At 38.8% G+C, this 21,313-nt stretch overlaps 1 protein-coding gene across 1 annotated transcript in view; it reads left to right on the top strand.

The window, feature by feature from the left end:
• The first annotated feature begins 20,023 nt into the window (after positions 1-20,023).
• The window catches only part of crhr1 (corticotropin releasing hormone receptor 1), a 150,160-nt gene continuing 148,870 nt past the window's right edge, over positions 20,024-21,313 (top strand). Inside the window, exon 1 of the mRNA XM_024285068.2 lies at positions 20,024-21,023. Coding sequence (XP_024140836.1) covers positions 20,994-21,023 — 30 coding nt within the window. The 5' untranslated portion in view covers positions 20,024-20,993. The remainder of the gene's footprint in view (positions 21,024-21,313) is intronic.

Below are 21,313 nucleotides of genomic sequence, written 5' to 3'. Positions count from 1 at the left end.
AAATTAGGACACCCCTACCCCCTACAAATGCTCTTACAATAGGAGGGGTTAGGGGAAGAATTTAGATTCGGCCAAAGAGATGTGGATACTTTACAACCTGAACCTGTTGTGACTGTGGCAAGAACCAACTGAGTGAAATCAAACAAAAGGGTTCTATCCTCCAAGTGAAGGTCCTGCAAACATAACTTTAGTTTCAGATGATTAAGTGGAAAGACCAGTGCAAATTCAATAAATCAGTTTCACGCAGTGTAGTAAATAAAGGCTTTAGCCCTTATAGTATCTTATGGGATCCAGTTGATCCAAGCCTTACATTGACATGTTCTCCCTACCATAATGCGGATGAAGGTGGACAGGATTTCACGTCTGCCACGGACACCAGTAACAATCAAAAATCATTAAAAAAAAGAAAGTTCAGCACTCTGTCTTGTGTAGGCCAGACGACCCCACTCTTAATGTCAACATCCTAAGATAGTACAAGGATACAATCTCATCACCTGCATTCAAATTCTACTGCACAGATCTTAACTTTTGGTAAAATATGAGCTAAAATGAACCTGGTTTACACACGATCTGTATAAGACTCCTGCAAATGTCACAAGTGTTGCATGAATGTCTTGTAGCATTTTAGCTCCCATTGTGTCACTTTTTTATTTCCTGCAGTTTGTCACGGTTTAGCTTAATAGGACATAGGTTATCTGACAAAAACAGTTTAGGCTCCAAATATGCCTTAAAAAAATCACACTGGTTCAGCTTTTCTTTTGAAAATCCAACTTGTCTTACACTTAGATCCAAACTTTTTACAGATTTTAATGGCAAACTTTTCAAAACACGATGGATCTTTTACTGATTCTTAAAAAGTCTAAATGAAATCCTTCTTTGATTAAACTGAATCCAAATCTGTCAATTCCTTTTTGAGCCCTAATCACAGTCAGGACAAGCAGCCCTGATGAAGGTTTTCACAGCGACTACACTGAGACTGAACTGCTACCATCATTAACCTTTATGTTCTTCCTACAGCTGTGCAGTCGAACATTTTTAATACAGCAGCTGCAGGAGCAGAGCTGCTCCGAGAGGCATCCTGACAAACATCAGAGCATTCACGGAGCTTCCCAGCGTGACAGGCGTCCAGGTTAGCTAATCATATTAGCACGGAAAATTGAGCGGAAACAAGCTCTTATTTTGATAAGATTTCTGACCTTTACAGCTCTTGAGCTGCCCACATTTCTTCAGCTTCATCCATCTATTTGATTATGTTTTCATTCTCTGTGTAATGCTAATGACCATTCATTTTTTTACACTTTGACATGTAATGGATGGTTTTAATAAAACACTCGACCATCAGTCATGTGTCTGGCATGATTGTAATGTCACTGTCTGCTGCGTCAAATCAAATAGTTGAGTTTAATGGGCGTTAATGATGATCCTCATGTTTTAGTTTGTCACAGACTTTTATCATTTTTAATTTTAAAAAATAAACATTTGAGCTGCTTGTAATCATAGTTAATCACTCCAAATTCCCTGGAATAAATCATCCCAAAAGTATAATGGAATTCTAATGAAAAAAGTCAAGAAAATTAGGCGTGTGGGGTATTAAGGTAATGTCGTACACCATCAGTGTCTAATAATAGACACATCATCATTTTCAATACCGTCATGAAAAAATTGACCTATTGATGTGCTATTCTGGGCATGTTTACATTAAAAATGGGGTCACTTGAACTTTTTTTCAAGGATTTTTTAGTCTTCATTGGTGTCCATGGCAGACATAAAATCCTGTCCACCTTTGTCCACTTCTGACAGGGGAGGGATCACACATCAATATAAGGGTGGGGTCATCTGGACCCCATGAGATAACATAAGGGTTAAAGAGAAGAGTTTTTTCTAAAAAAAATATTAAATAAGATTAATTTAATACAAGTTCCTCCTTATTCGTGGGGGTTAGGGACCGGAAACCTCTGCACATACACTGAATCTGTGAATACAAAGAACCCCCAGTCTCCGTCTCACCCCTGCGACTGAATAACTACTGATCCATACTCATCAGAAAAGCTTCTGATTATGCTGGGGGAATCGGAGTATTGCTCATAGTTTTTTTTTTTAATCCAGAACAATAAACTGCAAACTTTACATGAGGACTTTCACTCTGTCTCTCTGTGTCTTAAAAAAGCGCATGCTTCCTCCCTCATGTGAGAAGGCATCTCTATCCAGAATTTGTCGGTTTCATCCATAATAAACACCTGCTGTGGATGATAAATATCCTCTGCGATTATCAGGACATTTTTGAGCCGCTTCTGAGTCAGCTGATGCCATTTCTCCATGCAAATGTTGCGTGCGCCCGAGGGGACCTAGCAGCTTTGTAACGCCACGTTTAGTGGTGCTTACGAAGTTCTGAATTAGTCAAGGTAATACAGTATAAAGAGGTAAAATATGGAGGAATATCGACGGTATAACAATTTGAATACCGCCCAAGCCTAAAGGAAATCTGTTTTTTTCTTTTTCATTTCAATCTATTTAGTTATGCTGAATAAAAATCTACTACAACTGTTTCACTTTTGAAAAAATACATTAAATTAGACTCCTGTTCACAGAGTCTGAGAGAAAAACTGTGGAGCAAAAGGATAAAAGGTCAAAAATAAAAGAAAATTAAAACATGAGATTGAGATTGTATCTACTAGTTGGGCTTAAATGATCTTGAATGAGTTTTTAGAAAGTTAATGTAATTGTCCAGATTTCTCCCCACAATCAATTTTGAACCTTCCACACCTTAGAGTGCTCATTTTATGTTGGAGACTTACTGTAATTTGACAGTAATAATAAAAATGACTGTAAATAATGACTTCCCTGGGATTTTAAGCTCTTTTTCTTATTGTGAGAGGACAAAAGGCTAAATATCTCACTATATATTGAGCTCAATGTGAGGGAAAAGAGCGTACAGGGAAGAGTGAGAGCTTGATTCGTCTTCTCTGGGTTTAGTTTCTTTTTAAAAGACTCAGAAAAGCGACGCCACTGGAAATCTCCTTCTTTGGATAATGAACAGAGCGAGGCTTGCTGATGTCATAAGTGTACAGTTTGTTTTCTGTCCCCTCATTTCTTGTCCACATGTTGTGCTCGGAGCTAAAATTACAGCATCAAAATCATGATTTTTTCCTCCAACAAGACCAAGAACCAGATAAGGGAAAAAACGTTTTTTCAGTGACTTCTCTTGAGGAGAAGCTGTCTGCGGAGGTCATGCGGGGTCATGAAGTTGTTTCACATTTTTCTGAGAAGTTGCCCTGCTTCATTCTCTAACCCGGCTTGACTCGACCTTTGCAGCACTTCTTTTGTCTCTTCCTCCAACTTTTCGTTGATTTTGAAGCCCAAAAGATCATCTAAGTGCATCGGAGGCCGTTCAATGAGGTTCAAAGACCTGAAATGACATGATGATGGTAAAAATGAGGGGTTGTAATAAAAGCTCATGAACTCCGGCTGAATAATTAATTGAGTGTTAATGAAATATTCAGATCAAGACGGCGATCCGGACAAAAGTGGCGTATAGCATCAGCGGAATCAGAGCCCTGCTAATTCCTTTCATTCATGCCTCGCAATCATGTCACAGCTGGAGCCTCCACATAACTGAGAACACACGTTCGTAATCATGCACATGCACAGCAAGACTGTCAGATCTGTCTCATTACGGCGTATTTGCGAAATCGGCAGCTTTCAGCCGATTTTTGATTATGCGTCTTTTAATAGATGACAGCTCTCCCTGCATCGCTGCTTTGATTTGGATTCTTGGGTGTTTTCTCCAAACTTGAATCTTCCTTAGATGATGATTCTACAGCGAGCGTCTGAGGGACACAACAGTTCAGTGAATCGGAGTGATTACGATGAGAGGAGAGGGTTTAAGGTCGATGACTGACTTTGATGCATTTCAGATAATGGGATTAGACACACAAGTGAGGTCAAAATGATTTCTGAAATCAAACGAAGGCCATTACAGGCTGTTTCATACAGCTGGATAATCAGCCCAATTTGACGTCTATTTCTCTCTTCCTCCTTTTCTTTACTGAAAGGTCATCCTGATAAGTCAAGAAATGAGTTTCATGTTTTCCTGCTGTGTAATATTTGTTTGCACTGATCAGATGCCCATTAGAGCCCCTCTGATCTGGAATAAAGGATATGGAAAGCTCGTTACACATGGATGACTCCCCTGAAGTGACGAGGGAATTCCACCATCTGACAGGTCAATAATCTATCTCGCACTATTAGCAGATTGGTTTTCAAGAACAAGACTCATTCTAGTCAATGTGGTAATAGTGAACACTTCTGGTAGATAAAGCATCAGAGTGTGAATGGGTGTGTGTGTGTGTTTCGCTGCTGCAGCCATGCCGCTGGTTTACATGTTAAGGTATGCTTGAGCTCTCGGTGTAAAAGTGCATTTTACAGATATATTTTCAGACTTCTAGACAGCTGAGAAAAGGTAGTCCCCGAAAGTGACGGATAAAGAAATTAGTCCCCAGACAACACGAAAACAAGTATGTGTGTGTTTTGCTGCTGCAGCCGAGCTATGCTGGTTTACATGCTAAAGTGTGCTTGAGCTCTCTGTTTAAAAGTGCATTTTACAGATATTTTTCAGAGCTCTAGACATTTGAGAAAAGGTAATCCCCAGAGGTGATGGATATAAAAATTAGTCCCCCGAAAACATGAACACCAGCATGTGTGTGTGTGGGTATTTTTGCACTGCTGCCGCTGGTTTACATGTCAAGATTAACAGACAGGAAGTTTTTATGAGAAACAGAGAGACAAGATATGAATAGACCAAAAAGTCAATCAATTTTTTCTTAACAAAAAAAAAAAAAAAAAAAAAAAACAGCCCCAGCTGCACATTCTGCTCTACTTTGGGGTAAACTCCTGCAAGTCCTGCAGCATTTGGAGTCTTTGAAAGTGGATCTGAGCGCTGCAGACAGAGCAGAAATGCTTCACTGCCTCTATGTGCATGGCTGTGGCCAGAATGTTTGGGGATAGATTTTCATTTCATTCAGTTTCAGTCACATGAATATGACAACAGAAGACAAAGTCAAACATTATTGTATTTTTTAGAAGTATATAAGTCACTTTTTTTTAATTTGTTTGGCTGGGAGTGTGACTTATACTCAGGTGAGACTTAGATGTGATTTTTAAAAATAAATAGTAGCAACCAGAGAGTGTTTATTAATTTTTGCTACTGATCAGTGCAACTTATACTGGTGTGTTACTTATATATATGTGTTTTTGTCTTTATTATGAGATTTTTGGCTGCTGTGACTTATACTCCAGAGTGCCATATTGTCCAAAATACAAGGAAATCTCAAAAGTGTCAACCTTTAGACAACCTTTTCTGAAGGTTTGCAAAGTGACACCCGAAACCACCTCCGTCTGTTCATGCTGGAAACTTTATTTCAGTGTTTTTCGCCTTGCTCTAAATTGTTATGGAGATCTAACTAATTCACTGTAAACCAAATTGATATCAATATAAATTGGAAATGATTATAATTTAGAAAAAAATAAAATTGTTAAAAAAAATGACCCAAAAAAATGTGCTTCAGCTCTTTTATTTAAGAGATAATAAATACAGTATGAGAGGATCAAATATGTTCATAAAAATACTATAAAAAATGTTACGCTTCACTGTATTTCCACGAGAGGAGTTCAGATGGTAAATAACTGCAGGGAAGACATAAACAACTTTACATTTAAAAAAAAAAAAATCATAGCAATCCTAAGAGGTTATATGATAGATAAAAGGGAGTCAACAACATTCATTGATATAAACTTTATTCTAAAAACTTCTAGACCATAACTTATTGTTTTTAATTTATATGTTTATTTCTTGTAATTCTGTAAAAATACTGTTTGAATAAATATATGTTTGGATTAAATTGAAAAAAGGGTCTTGGACTCAATAAGTTGTTAATTTTCATCCAAAGACGATTTTCGAATTCTGAATTTTGTCATTCATTGTTGCACTTTAATTGTTACACTCTTAATATGTTTATTTCTTATTTTATTAGTTTAATATAAATTATTTATATAATCACAGTTTGCAGAAGCTTTGATAACAGTTGAACATATGTGGATGGAAAAATACCACTCTGTCAAACTCCACGTTTAGTTGCTATGTCAGTTATGACACAAGTCCCGCTCCTTCAGGGAGCGTTTGTAGGCTACTTTATCAAAATAAGTTTTAAAATCACCTAAACCAGGAGTCTGCAACCTGCAGTTCCAGATCCACATGTCTCTTTTATCTCTCCATGGTGGCTCCTTGGTCAAACATAAAATAAGTCATGGAGACTGCTGACCCAGCCATGTCGACCGTCAGAGTCAGCAGCTCCTGATAATGGCTGCCAAACCAAAACTATCTAAAGAAACCAAATAAACAAAGCCTGCAAACTAAGACTACCAAGATCCAACCCCAAACTAAAATAACAAAACCCAGCAGTGTAAGACTGCTGAGGACAAAAAGGGGAGAAAAAACAAACAAAAATGAATAAAAGAAAAATAAAATAGCATTTTTTTTAAGTAAGGATTCCTTAATTAACTTTTTTATTTATTTTAGATGAGTTAAATGTATAAACTGATGTCTGAGGTTCACATAGATGGTAAACTATGGAGGTTTTTACATCCTGTTTCCTCAACTCTACCTCCAGTATGAACAGATTTTATATGCAAAGCAAAACTTTGGTAATAAGTTTGATCTTTTATGAGTTACAATCACATATTATCTTATGCAGCATAACATTGTTAATAGCTGCCCAGAGCTGAACTAAGATGATCCTGTTTGGCACAGAGTGTCTTGTATTTTAATAATAAGTCTTAAAAAGAAGAACAAATCCCATTTTGAGAGATGCTAAGTTCTTTTTATATTTTTGTTTCTATTTGTGCCAAAAAATAGACATGATTCATATTCATTATTTAATAAAAAAAGAAGGTCATGAATGAAAAATCCAAATATCTTAAAGGATAAAGTAAGACTTTGTGGCTCCTTCTAGGTTTTGATCAGTAGAGAATGAGCCCAAATGGCTCTTTTACTGTCAAAGGTTGCTGACCTCAGACCTAAACAATAAGTTTTTATCAATTTGTACTTATTTTTCTTTAACTCTTCAACAAAAATGCAGCAATTTTTATGCTAAAACTACATTTTCCCACGAAAATCAGAAAAAAGCATGAGGTAAATGTGTTTTTTTTCCCCGAGCGTGTTCTTTTGTGCAGGTTATCATTACTGCTCATGAGAACCAATTTAGCGGTTAAGCACCTTCAGTTTGAGCTCAGCATGACGTCGGTCAACATCACTGAGATCCTGGAAATGAAGAGCCTTTTATCAGGACCTTTACAGGAGCCCGGCTCATGTCGGTTACGTAAACGCCCAGGCAAACAGCAAAAGTGTGCTTTTTCATCCCGTGTGATTGAAAGCAAATTGCGTTTCAGATTGAATCAGCATGAGGAGCAGACATCTTCCAGCTGCAGGAAGAAGGGATTAAAAAGATGACCTTACACAACGGTCTTGAGGTAATCCAGGTCGCTGCTCATCAAGACCAAAACAAATGCTGGTTTCAGCCAGCCTGACACCTGTCGGGTTAAGGCGATATTTTCTGCCCCTCAACAGCAGTCTCACAGACAAGTGTGAATATTGTGGGTACATTATGTCCTACAAAGAACAGCCTTGTACTAATAAGTGGAAACAGTACCCTGACCATATAACCCAGTTTGTTATGGCCTCCTAACACTCAGTGGAGGGCACTGTCACCTTGGATTAAAGCACTTTTTGAAGAATGCTCTCCTGCATGTCACCGAGTCTAAAGAAAGCTCCGTGCAGAGCATTTTGTGTGCTCACAGCCTCAGCGGTAGGGATATTAGCGGCCATGGCGTGTGACTGTCACATCTCATAATTTAACGAGTAAAATATTAATGCAGATCAAAATTAGCAGTTACAGGGGCACCCAGGGGAGACAGGCCCCGTGGTTCTGAAACCAGAGAAAATACACAACTAAGGAGACATTTATTTACAAGTATTTAGTTCATGAAAAGTCAGAATAGCTTAAAAATGTTACACAAATGGAGACTTTTCTGCACAAAAAGTATTAAAGCCATTGGCTTTAAATCTGTCGCATGAATGAAGAAGTGAGAATGAAGAGATTGTCAACAAGATAAATTTGCCTCTAAAGATGTGTTAGTTCTGTACAAAGAAGATTAGGACCATAGAGAAACCAAAAGCAGGAGGCATGGAAAATGACTTTACTTTCAGCAGTCTGAGGTTAACGTCAGAATTCAGAGGGAAATGTCAGAGTTCTGAGAATAAAGTCAGAATTCTCAGATTAGAGTCAGGCTTCTGATAAAAAGTCAGAATTCTGACATCAAAGTCCAAATTCTGAGATTAAAGTCAGAATTCTGAGATTAAAGTCAGATTCTGAAAACAAAGTAAAAATTCTAAGATAAAAATCAGATTCTGAGATTAAAATCAGATTTAGATTTAAATCAGATTCTGAAGTTAAAAGTAAAATTCTGAGATCAAAAGTAGAATTCTAAAATTAAAGTCAGAATTCTGAGATAAAACCCTTATTTTGAGATTAAAAGTAGAATTATGTGATCAAAATCAGAATTCTGAATTAAAAATCTGGTTCTGAGATTAAAGTCAGAATTCTGAGATTAAAATAAGATTCTGAGATTCAAATTAGAATTGTGAGATCAAAATCAGTTTCTGAGATTGAAGTTTGAATTTTAAGATTAAAGTCAGAATTCTGAGATTTAATTGAGATTCTCAGATTAAAGTCAGAATTCTGATATCAAAATTAGATTCTGAGAATAAAATCAGAATTCTGAGATTATAGTCAAAAGTCTGAGATTAAAATCAGAATTCTCCATGCCCTTTTTTCCCCAGGTCCCTAATCCTGTTCCAAAATTCTGATAACTTTTGATTTTTTTAGACAAATATTTACTCTATCCTGCAGCAGTCCTGGACTGCAAAGAACAGATTGTTTCCTTCCTATTTCTTACTGCTCCTCACCCCCGCCGTATTGTCAAAAACTCAACAAATTTTGCCTGCACCTACTACCAGGTGAAAATGAATCCTGGGGATAGTGAATTCACACTCGTCCCAAAAAATGACTCACACTGAGAGAAAATGTAAAAAACAAAATGAACGGAGCCAAAATCTCTTAAGGATAAAAACTTATTTTAAAATCTGCTTTTGAAACCTAAAGGATATCAAAAGGAAGTATTATGTGATGGCCAGAGGACCCACAGCTTAGTGGCCATTATGTGTCAAAGTGTGAAATTTGGCAATTTTCTTATTTTAACACATTATGGTTAAAAATTAAAAAATACAAAACACAACACCAGAGCAAGAACACAAACGCCACCAGGTTAAATCTACAACCACAACCAAAGTTTCGACGACCTTTAACCTCAGAAAGAGGTCATTTTTTTTTTCTTTTTATTGTTTTTCTTTCTTTATTATTGTTTTAACCCTATAACACCTGAGACGTCGTCTGTAACGCTTAAACACAAAATCTTTAACACTTCGTAACTTTTCAACTGATGCACGAATCGCGTTCGGTCTCAAATGGGACGTTACGTCGGCCTTGTTGAATATGTTCATAAACGTTGGACTTTTCTCTTAAAGGTGCGACTTACACTCCGGAGCGACTTTTATATGTTTTGTTTTTATTCATTGTGCATTTTTTTGCTCCTGCGACTTATAGTCCGAAAAATACGGAAATCATGTTAGAAATGTGGGCGGGGTTAACAAAACCTCTGTTCTCAAGGAAATCTAAATGTTTTCGGTTCTTGTAAAAATGACATGATCTTGTCCGTCACCCTCGGGCGACCAAAAAATGTAATGGTTGCTATGGAGATGAAAAAAAAAGCCCCTATTTTGAAAAAATAACCTTTTTTTCATGAATTTGTTAGGTCTTACCAATGCGGCAGAAGAGGAGAGTTCTTGTGGGCCATAAAACGTCGCTCTCAGCTTTAATTTAACTTTTTTGTGATAGTAACATTTGCTTGTGCATCTTTCCTGATCTGATGCTCTCGGTTTGTCCTCTCACACTTTGCGTTGGAGGGCGTTTGTGATCTCTGGGGAGATCACTGCATTTCACTTACAACTACATTAATCGCAAGGACAAACACGCCGGTGTGAATCCTGACTTGCATCTTTCTGTGTGGACTTTGCACGCTCCTGCCTTCCACCCACAGCCTGGAAACATAGATGTTGGGGAGATGAATGCCTCTGCATTGTAAGCATGCGGAGGGCTGTTTGTCACTGCGTGGCCCTGTGATGGACAGGCGGCCTGTGCAGGGGCTGCTGACAGCTCAGATAGACTCCTGTCCGCCGCTCTACCACTAACCCTGAACAGGAAGAGACAGGTACGGAGAATTGATGCACGGAATGATGTTCTGCACCATTCTCCAAAAGATCCATTACTGACAGAAATCTTTTTCAAGTCACAGGTTCCTACTTTTGCCTTTTATTTTGTATCGGTGGGACTAAAAAGCAAACAGGAATACGTCAGGAAAGAAACTTTTTACCGCTTTTAAACACAGCAAGAAGATTGAATGTCTTTGAAGAGACTATTCTTGTCCTACATTTTACTCTTTATCTTTTTTTTTTTTTATCTGACTCTGTTGTATCTGTTGTGATAGTGCCTGTCAGCAAAGATAAAGCTGTCACAGTAAATAACAGCAACAACTATCATCCAGCAGCTCCACAAAAATATGTTTCATTGTACGTTTTGAAGAGGGTCAAGCTGAACAAAATTTTCCACCAGACCTCTGCCGGGCAGTTTGGTTTAAAGTCAAATTTGAAAATAAAAAGCCAAAAAGCGTAGACATGTTATTGATTTGTCACACAAAACTGCTGTCAATCTTACATGTTTCTGTCAACTCTGAAGCCTGACGTAAATCGACGTTCAATCTGTTACATCATAAAAGTGTTTCAAAATTCCAGGACCAAAGAAAAAAAACAGCAGACAAAAAGAAAAGCTGAAAATAAATGAAAAAAACGTTTGCAAATAAAAATAAATGATGTTGCAAATGAAAGGAAACCCTATAAATAAAAACAAATGCAAGAGCAAATTAAAAAAGAAAATCCATGTAAATAAAAAAGTGGATTATTGGGGATGGTTTTTGCTTGTGAGAAGAAGAAAAAACCGCAGGAGTACAAAGTGGAAAGTAAGTGAAGATCTCAGTTTAAAGTGTCATTATAGCCTCATTTCCACTGAGTCCAGTGTTCTGGTCCAGTAACGAGTGGTACGGTCCAGTTCATTCTAGCGAGCGTTTCCTCTCAGTTAAGCCTCAAATCTGCTGGAGCTGGTCAAAAAATATCATCTCTGATTTTTTCACTCCAAATTAAATTTTCGATTTCAATCGATTTTTTTCTCCCTATTTTTCTTTAACAAAGCTTTGAAATGAAAGAATATTTTTAGCAACAACTATTTTCTTTTAAAATCTCTTTTGGAAATCGTCTCAAAGACAAAGTGCAACGAAATAAAAGCTGTTAAAATGTTTGTAGATCACTGCAGCAGGTGTTTTGTGAGCCACCGCTGGCTTAAAGGGTAACAACCCAACAGGGAAGTTGGAGGTTGGCTCCGCCCACAGCCGAAATGTGAAAATCCAGTCAGAGGGGTGGGGCTTTGTGGTGGGACTGTTACTGGAGCTGCAGATCATGATGTGGGACTTCTGAAACTTACAAGGTTTGACCAATCACAAAATTCAACTGTAATACATCGACTCAATCAGTAGGGGGCAGCACACATACTATATTTTCAAGAATTAAACAATTTTATTTCAATTTGTCAAAAATTTGGCAGTGACCAACAGACAGCACTTTTAAAGCCCTGTTTATAGAGACCAACAGCCAAAAAAATGTTGATTTAGGGTTTAGTTACCCTTTAAGCATCCTATGAAGAAAAATGCTACAAGATTTTGGCAGAACACTTTTGGTAGAAACAGCCTTCCAACTCATTTTGATGTGTTGTGTGATGCTCCAAGTTTGAAGTCATAAACTCTGTGACCAAAATCTAGTTTTTGACTCACCAGTCAAGTTGGCGAGTCGATAAAATAAAGTCTAAACATATTTTTTACTGGACAAATTATTAAATTTTTTTACTAAGAAATTTATACTAGTGTTATTTTTTATATTTTCTTGTGTTTTCAGCTCAACACTAGCTCTGTAATGTAATGTCTCTTTGTTGTGTGAAAGATTTTCCTTTATTTTAGTGTTTTTATTTGGAAAAATTTTGGCCCAAACTGCACATTAATCAGTTGGATTTTTAACACAATAATTTAGATTTTAAAGATCATGATTCATTTTTTTTTTCTTATATGATTTTTAGTTTATTTTCTTGTTTATTGGCATTTTATCAAAACAGTAAATTGAGTGAATGTGGCTCTGGTTAGTTTAGTTTTCTGAGCAGCTTTAAAGAGGAAACTAAAGTGTTGCCTCTTGGTCTAAATGCATATTTTAATTACAGATTCACAGTTATTGGGCACTTTATTAGGTAACTGTGAAATACAACAGCTGGTAGGGGAGTCAAGAGGGCTGTGCACATCTCTGTTTGTACAGAAATGCTCTCCCTTTTAACACCATATGCATCATGAAAAATAACTACAAGAACTGAAAATATTTTCTGTCTTTTGATTTTGCATTTTGAGTTGACTTGATCAACACTATTTCAAGCATTAATAACAGATTCATCAGATATTAAACCTTGTGGTATTTCTTGTAATAGATCCATCTGGAGCAATGTTTTCATAATAGAAATTCTTCTGTCGTTTCAGATGTTGACCTCGGGCCGCTCCGTGGATTCCAGGCGGCTCAATCAGATAATCATCGAAACCTTCTGCTGCTCAATGCTTTTGCTTTTGAACCTCTGCACGGAGCTTTAACAAATTTGACCTGAGCAATGCCAGGCATCTCATTGGGATTTGTGAAAGGGATGAAGAGACGACTAGTGGGCGAAATGAATGTCTAGTGAAACCACTTGGTGACAACGTACCGTCAATGATTTTCTCACATGTGGAAGCAGAACATGTCAGGAGGAGAGTCTCTAGCAGACTGCTTGTCAAGGCAGAAACACATGAATATCATAGCCCGCCATAACTCCTCTAGGATTTGTTAACTGTCTGAATCCCCTCACTACTCACTATATAGTGTGTTCTCTATTTTCTAGTGTTTTCCAGATCTACAATTCCAAAATCGAGTGCGCAAGAAATGTCCCAGAAGTCTTTGCAAAAAACCAGTGTGCATTGATACTCACTACATTGGCAAATATAGACCACAATGCATGGAATTTGAACTTTTTTTTTCAAAAAATTTTGTTTAAATGTTTGTATTGATTAGATTTTCACTTTGTGAAATTAGTGATGCCATACCAGCACAAAAAAGTAGTGATCATGGTGTTGGAATTGCTTTTAAAATCCACGGCTCTATATAGTCCTGGACTATATAGTTTTTCAGTAGTTAGGGATTAGGGAGGGAATTTGGACACACCCCCAAGGCTCCACTGAGCAGTCCGGTACGGTTAGGAGTTGTACGATACGGTCCAGTTAATTCCTATTTACTCAGTAAAGCCTTGCTTCCACTGAATGGTTTGTTTTCACGACGTGTTTAGACGTTAACGTGTCATTGCGCCATTGTAGTGTGACAACTACAAAAGCAACAACAATGGAGGTCATCCAGCAGCAAGGAATTTTTACAGTTACACCGCAGACCAGACAATGTAGACTCATGACCAAAAGAGTACACAAGAAACCATAAAAGCCAGAATACTTACAAACGTTGGAAATGTCATCTTAAACGAGCACTACATTGATGCTTTCTATTGTCATCATTTCCTACCAATCAACAGGACCTACAACTGATGGGGCCACCAAGAGATACGGTTTGGTACTGTTAAATGGGCCCATTTTACGATGGAAATACCAGACAGTGGAAACAAGTTAAAGGGTAACACAACAGGGAAGTTGGAGGATGACTCCACCCACAGCCGAAATGTAAAAATCCACTCAGAGGGGTGGGGTTGGGAACAGGGCTGTTATCATTACTGGAGCTGCAGGTCATGACGTGGGACTTCAATGGTTTGACCAATCACAAAATTCAACTGTAATACCTCAATTCAACCTGTAGGGGGCAGTATACAGACTATGTTTTCAAGAATTAAACAAAGCTATTTTAATTTGTCAAATATTAGGCAATGACCAACAGACAGCACTTTCAAAGCCTAATTTATAGAGATCAACAGACACAAAAAGTTGATCTAGGGTTTGGTTACCCTTTAAGATGGACACTGGCAGGATGGAGGGAGTCCAGTCATTGCAAACATTGTGTCTCTTTCTCTGCATGAAACCATACTGTTTTAAAGTCGAGTCATGGTTTCTGGACATGGAAACGCTTCAAGAATGAGGACTTAAAGTCAAGATGCCTTGATTCAAAACAAATATGTCAACTGGATGAATGAGAACCTTCTTGAGTGTCCTAGAACTTGTTCAACTGTCCAGTCAGAAATTCTACTTCCACTTCTCCAAAACATTCCCATACATCCACAGGAATGTTGTCTGGACTAACTGCCTTTCAATTCTTCATTCTCTTCAATGTCTTCCTCACCCCATCCTTGCTACTTCTTGCTCCACTAGAGCTACATCTTCCACTTTGTGATCTCTTTGTCATTCAACATGTCTTTAAAGTTCTTCTTTCATCTTCTATCACGTGTACAGATCTCCCACTTGCTCCTTTGTGTTCAACCTGACATTATGGATTTCTCCTGGTAGTGTGAACACACACACTAGTTCAGGTGTCATCATCTATTATAACTCGAGCACAGCTTCCTCCTCTCCTTCTTCCCCCAACAGTAATCCTATTTCCACAGGCACCCTGTAGGTTAACTGGCGGTCGTTCTTAGCCTATGTTACAACTAATTTGAAAGTTCAGTTTGTAAATTTGTATGATTGATTTACTTTGGGATATTGCTTTCTTTGTCCTTGCTAACACAGCATTCTGCATGGCTCTCCAGGGGTTTTGTCTCTTGTCTAACCCCTAACACAAAGACACCACCGTCATCATTGTTGTGGATTTGTTCTCCACCGTGGTGCAGTTTATTCCCTTGCCTCTGTTCTGGACAAAGTAAGTAATTCTAAAGTAAGTATGCAGACGGTATGAGACTGTGTGTCACAGGGTGGGCTAAGAGGCCAAATTGTCAACAACAGTCTCATCTCAGAAGACGGACCACAGGAAGTTGGCTCCCTGGTTAATTGGTACATTTCCTGCATCTAATGCCTTGTTTCCACTGAGAGGTCCAGACCAGACTGGACCGGGCTGGACTTGACTTTTGACCGTTTCGATTACAAAGTGGACCCGTAAAGAAGGACCACCGACTGGTATCATTGCTGGTCCCCCGTTGGTTGTAGGTCCATAGAAAAATGGAATTAACCTGTTAGGGCCGAGCTTCTGTCGTCACACGATGTAACCCATTGATTGGGGGAAAGGTTTTACGACTACAGCAAGCGTCTGACCAGCACTTTTCCCGACTCAAGATCCAAACTGAAAAGTTTTGTCGTCTTTTCGGCTGGATTCTCTTTCACTTCTCTCAATCGTCTTGCATAGAATAACAAATTCTTTATATACAGTATTCCTTCTTATTTGTAGGGGTTGGGGACTGGAGACATGCCAATGCACAAATACAGACACCAACCCCCCATTTCCGTCTCATAACTGAACAATGTCTCTTACCGATCCATACTCATCAAAAACACTTCTGATCTGCTTTGAAAAACATTTATTGAAGAACATTGGAGTGTTACTCAACATAAATAGTTTTTTTTGCTTTTAATTCAGAACAATAGACTGTTCTGGATCGTAGAGGCCAACTTTATCCATAATAAACACCTGCTCTGGATTATAATTATCCCCTGCGGTTATCTTTTTCATTTTGCGTCCATTCCTGAGTCAGCTGATGCAGTTTCTCTTTCACTGTAGTATCACCATTTTGACGCACGGCTACGTCATTAGTCTACACCCCACATGCGCTTTGATGGTCCAACGCTCAATGGAAACACTCATTTGAATTACCTGGACCATTCTAAACCGGCCAAGAGGGGACTGGTCTGATCTGTTCAGTGAAAATGAGGCATGAAACAATCAGAAAACTGTTATCTCCACAAGCCATTCAGGCACCGCCTTTACCTTCCATATCTCCAAAATGTAACTTGACTGGTCTTAGAAGTTTGTTTTATAGCAACATCACTGTGTGGCAACATTATATGGCAATCTCTGGAAGTATCTGATCCTCTGTTAGCTTTTCAAACAGGAGAAAGCTTATCAGCTTTGACCAACTTTTTGGTCTGGTCATGTTTCAACGCTCATACAAAGAATCCAGGTCACTTAGGAACAAGTCTGGAATGCTTTTGTTCACATATTCAAAAGTGTTGCGAGGCGCTTCTTGATGCCTGTTTCTCATTTTTCCACCAATGAATGTAGATCACACATGACATCATGATCACATGCCTAAAACCGTGTTCATCCCTGTTTGGTCCCAAAAAAGGCCAGGCTCTACTAGACTACTAACATGATACCTTCTGTCATTTGTGTCAATTGTGAGGCGGGAGTTTCATAGAAAGGACTCATCTATGCTTTATTGAGTTGAGGTCCTGAATTTTCTGCGGCCAAGACAACTTTTTAAACTCACTGCTGTGTTTTTAAAGTTATTCCTGAACCACGTTTTGCACAGGAAGCATCGTCCTGCAGGGAGCCATCAGGAAATGCTGTTTCCATGACATTGAGTGCATGGTCTGCAACAATATTAAGGCAGTTGATTCATGTCAAACTAAGACTTGGTTGTGACAACTGAAGGTTTCTCACTGCTGCTACCATCATAACAACTTGTTTTCACAAGTAGGAGATGCAAGCACAAAACCTTCTGAATGATTTAAAGAAAACATCATAGCAGGTACCTTCTTCTATCTCTGCTAGTCCAGTTTTGATGTTTTGATGTTCACTCACTGCCAAGCAGAGAGATCCTTACTGGTCTGTTGCTATACTTATTTTATGAATCACCTACTGCTATAAGAGCCAAATGCATGTCAGGATTAAACAAATGCTGCAGAGTTTTCAGGTTTACAGTAGACAATCAGTTGGTAGAGTCAAGAGTCAAAACCAAACAACTCCTTTATGTGCTCTGGAGTTCACCAAATTAATATACGTTTGATTGCAATACGAGTTAAGTTCTTAGTGTCTTTCAGTTTCATCTTTTTCCTCTCCCTTTGTCACACTTTGAGTTCACTTATTAAAGGTTTACTTCATGCTACCGGGCTTGATAGCCTCCAATTTGGATCTTGAACTAGCAGTTTCTTGACATTTTGAATTATTTGAAATTCTAGTAATGGTGAGAAGATGAAACGCTCCTGGACTCTTGAGCCGATGCTCCAAGGTGCTTCATTGGCTCAAACAACAAGTATACCATGTTTAGAGACAATGGTAAATGGTGTATACTTTATCGTGCTTTTCTATCTTCCTTGAAGGACTAGAGTGCTTACAGTCACAGTTCCATTTATTCACAAATTCAAACACTGCTGAAAACTAGTGCCAACCTACAACCACCAGAAGTAATGTGGAGTTCCAACACATTCTCATTTCCAAGTCGTCAAATATTGATGTTTGGTTAAGGATCCCTACATGTTACTTTTTGATGAATTGGGTGTCCCCAACTCGTCCATTTTTTTAATGTGCTGGCTGTTCGTAAAATCAAGGGTCCACAGCCCCCAAGACGCAGTACTGGATGTGGTACCGGATATGGTACAGAATACGCACTTGTCCTCGGTCCAGTACCAGTACCACAGTTAGAGTTAGAGTACCGGTACTGAGTTTGGGTTCCTGTGCGCTACACATCGCGGTACTGGACCGGTTGTGGTTCGTGGCCTGGAGACTGGGGGATCTGTGACTTCATGGGAACAGCCAGTATGTGGAAAAGCAATGACTTGAGGACACCCAAAATGTCAAAAAGTGACGCAGAAGGGTCCTTAACCAAACATCAATATGTGAGGAGTTGGGAGGGAGAACGTGTCGGGGGTTCAGTGTCTTATCCAAAGACACTTTGACACACGCAGGAAACAGACTTGTGATCTTCCAATCAGATGTTTATTATTAAATCAACAAATTAACATTTTGTAAATGTTTGTGATATCAACATTATGAGTGACTATATTAATATAGATACAGTTCTAATCATACAATTGTTGGGTTAAAAGAAAAAGTAGAAACACATTGAAGATGGGACTGTGCATGTGTTACCTTATGACTGGTCTTGTGTGACCATCAAGAGCACAAAGTTGGGAGATTTTATTCATGTTTATTCAAAACAAAAGTTTCTCCTAAATCTCTAAACTCTCCATCAAACACCCACATGCTGAATGAGGCCTAAAGGAGTCATGTGTCTACATTTGTGGCACAATCCGATCCACATTTGATCATGAGGTGCAGTTGGGCAGAGAGGCTTCGGACATCATCATTTTCAGCTCCTCCTCTTACATCGTGGAAACCCCCCTATTCTACACCTCAATACAGAGCGTGACATCACAATAAAATTGTGTCATTTAATGCACTTTAATTAGATTAGACTTCTTGAATGTCACACAGCTTTTTCATCTCTGTTAAACCCATTGAATCGCCTCATAGTTTATGTATGATATGCCTGTCTCCTGGAATTATGTTGATTTTGTTAACAATTAAAACATTAGAGAGGCCTCTGGTCACATGCAAGATGTCGCCATGAGCAATCTCTAGCCAGAAGCGGAAATTTCGCAACTTTAGTTGATTGTGTAAGCGGATGTTTCCTGAACTTTAGGAAACCCTTTGAGAAATAATATTTTAAAAACTTTTCAAAACTACCAGCTTTTAAACCTGTATACTCTGTAACTTTCAAGCAGTTTAGTGTGTGTAAGATGAGCTTCAGACGGGACAGAGAACGTTAATCGTTTTATTTCTTTCAGGTCAATACTACCAAGTGTCCACATTTGTATAATTACACCTGTTTATCTCTGGAGAAAATCCAAAAATGTCTTTTTTCTCTGTGTATCAGCTGATCACATAAGAAGGTACGGTATGTTAAAGGAAAAAAAAAAGGTCGAAAGCTTAAAACAGGGGTTCCGGTTAAGGACTTCCGGCCAATTATTTTGGGCACAAATAATGCTTTGGGTTTTTTTTTTTTTTTGGCGGCAAGCTTCAGCAGGGGGAGGGACTTTAATTTTTGGGCGCCATATTTTTTCTCTCTGACTATATTACAGTAATTTAAAGAACATAAACACTGGAGCTCCGGTGTTAAAGGGTTAAGACTTTCATTTTTAGATGAATGGTTGTCATAAACATTTATATCAGTGTTGCAAGTACTAACTCATATTTTTACAGATATTTCAGCGTCTTCTATTTGTTTTTTTTCTGTTCTTAGATGCAAACATACATCTTTTGTCTGTCAGCAGATGTTCCAGTGATTTTTTTACTCTAAATGCTGCATTGACTGATTTAATTCTTCTAATTGTAAAGGTTTCAAGGGTTTTAAGTTTTTCCAAGTGCTTCCCGTTCCTCTGGCTGCATCCATGTGTTCATGCAATAACAGATGTTCCAGTGTTTTTCTGTTTTTTCTGTCTCTTTGATCCAAACTTGTTACAGCAGATGGCAGCCTCCATTTACTTACAATCGTGTTGGCATGTGAAAACATAGCAGTCAATTGGAGTTTTTGATTGGCAAACATTTACCCATCTGCTTAAATTATTGCAAGAAAAGCATGAATGGTGGTTGTCAATCTCATTTTATGCTTGTTTGCAGTGGATGCTCAAAAAGACTTTTGTGTTTTTTAGTTTAAGTCAGAAAAGCATAAAAAAAACACCTGATCTAGATGTTTTTTGTGCCATATTTGGGCAAATATGCACCAGAACATATTGGAATCCTGATTGGAAACACTAATTTATAAATATAATTAGTAAAAATGTGTAGGGTTATACCTGGAGAGGAAGATTTTAAATGATGGAGCATCATTTTTTTAGAGCGTATTTGGACTTGAGTCAGAGAAAAAATCCCTGGGATGCTTCACTGCTCCGGCGCGCAGTGCTGAGACCATCTGTCCATCTCAACTCTCAGCCAAATCTGTCAACTGCACTCTGCCTGAATCACATGGAAGTGAGGACTCTTGATAAAAGACTCTTTATTTCCTGTATGTTTAAGCGTCACTTCATTAATGCGCACAGACCCGACCCGCACCCCCCCTCTCGAAAATCAGCTCAGCTGCGGTCAACTTTCTCATAACAAGGGCGTCTAGATTACAGATAGATTGGAGATTAAGATCAGCTGATCTGTGGAGTTGGATCCTCTGTGAGGTGGATTCTTGTCTCGGCGGCGTCGGATACTCCCCACTAAGTGACACAACGTGGGCGGCGCGCTGAGGAGACGATCTGCAGCACCGCAGCTGCTCCACGCAGGACTCAGGGGCTGGATGTGAAACGGATGCGACGTGACAGCGCGGCTCGGGGTAACCTGCGGAGCGACCCACGCATTGAGAAGGACTTTGGGGTTAATCCTGTCCACAGAGCGTTTTATAATCTATGGTGTGCGTTTAAGTGGACCCTGGTTCCGTGCGGGGAGGCGGACAAGGTTTGAAGCAGCAATTTTAGGGGGACAGTTCATCACCTGACCGGTTGTGAAATTCCTGCGCTGCTGAGGACGGAACATGATGTGGATAAGGGGGGGAATCATCATGTAGCATCGGCGCGGAGCGTTTGGAGACCTGGGTTTGGTTTGTCGGGCTGCGCGCAAATTCCTGTGACATCTCCAAGCACGACGCATCTGTGGCACTGGGGAAATTCGTATCTGGTCGCCACTTTTTCCTTGGGAAAATAAAACTCACAAGAGTGCAGAAAGGCGGATCAACACCAAATCTCCATCAAGTCTTAAACAAGACATTTATGGACTTCTGGAAATGATGTGAAAAAGTCTGGAGATGCGCCTCAAATGCTTTTATCTGCTCCAGGTAAGTTGTGCGCCGTTTCCACTTTTTTACTTCATCCCCCTCTCGTTTGGATTCAGAAATTAAATTATAATAATAAACTCTTATTTTAGGCGAGTCTGTCTCGTTTTGGAAGATTTCAGTCTTGGCGCAAAGGGATTTGGTACCTCAGGTCTGACGAGAGCAGGTTCTTTCTTCTCTTAGGGGACTGGAACATGTTTACTTAACCTGCTGACTAAGAAATACATTAGATTCATCTTCCAAATATATTTTATAGGATAATTTAACTGCAACATTTGTTTTTATTTGCTTCT

The sequence above is a fragment of the Oryzias melastigma genome, linkage group LG19, assembly GCF_002922805.2.
Source record: "Oryzias melastigma strain HK-1 linkage group LG19, ASM292280v2, whole genome shotgun sequence".
NCBI classification, from domain to species: Eukaryota; Metazoa; Chordata; class Actinopteri; order Beloniformes; family Adrianichthyidae; genus Oryzias; species Oryzias melastigma.
Note: the sequence above shows the minus strand (reverse complement) of the source record. Positions and strands in the feature narration are given on the sequence as shown.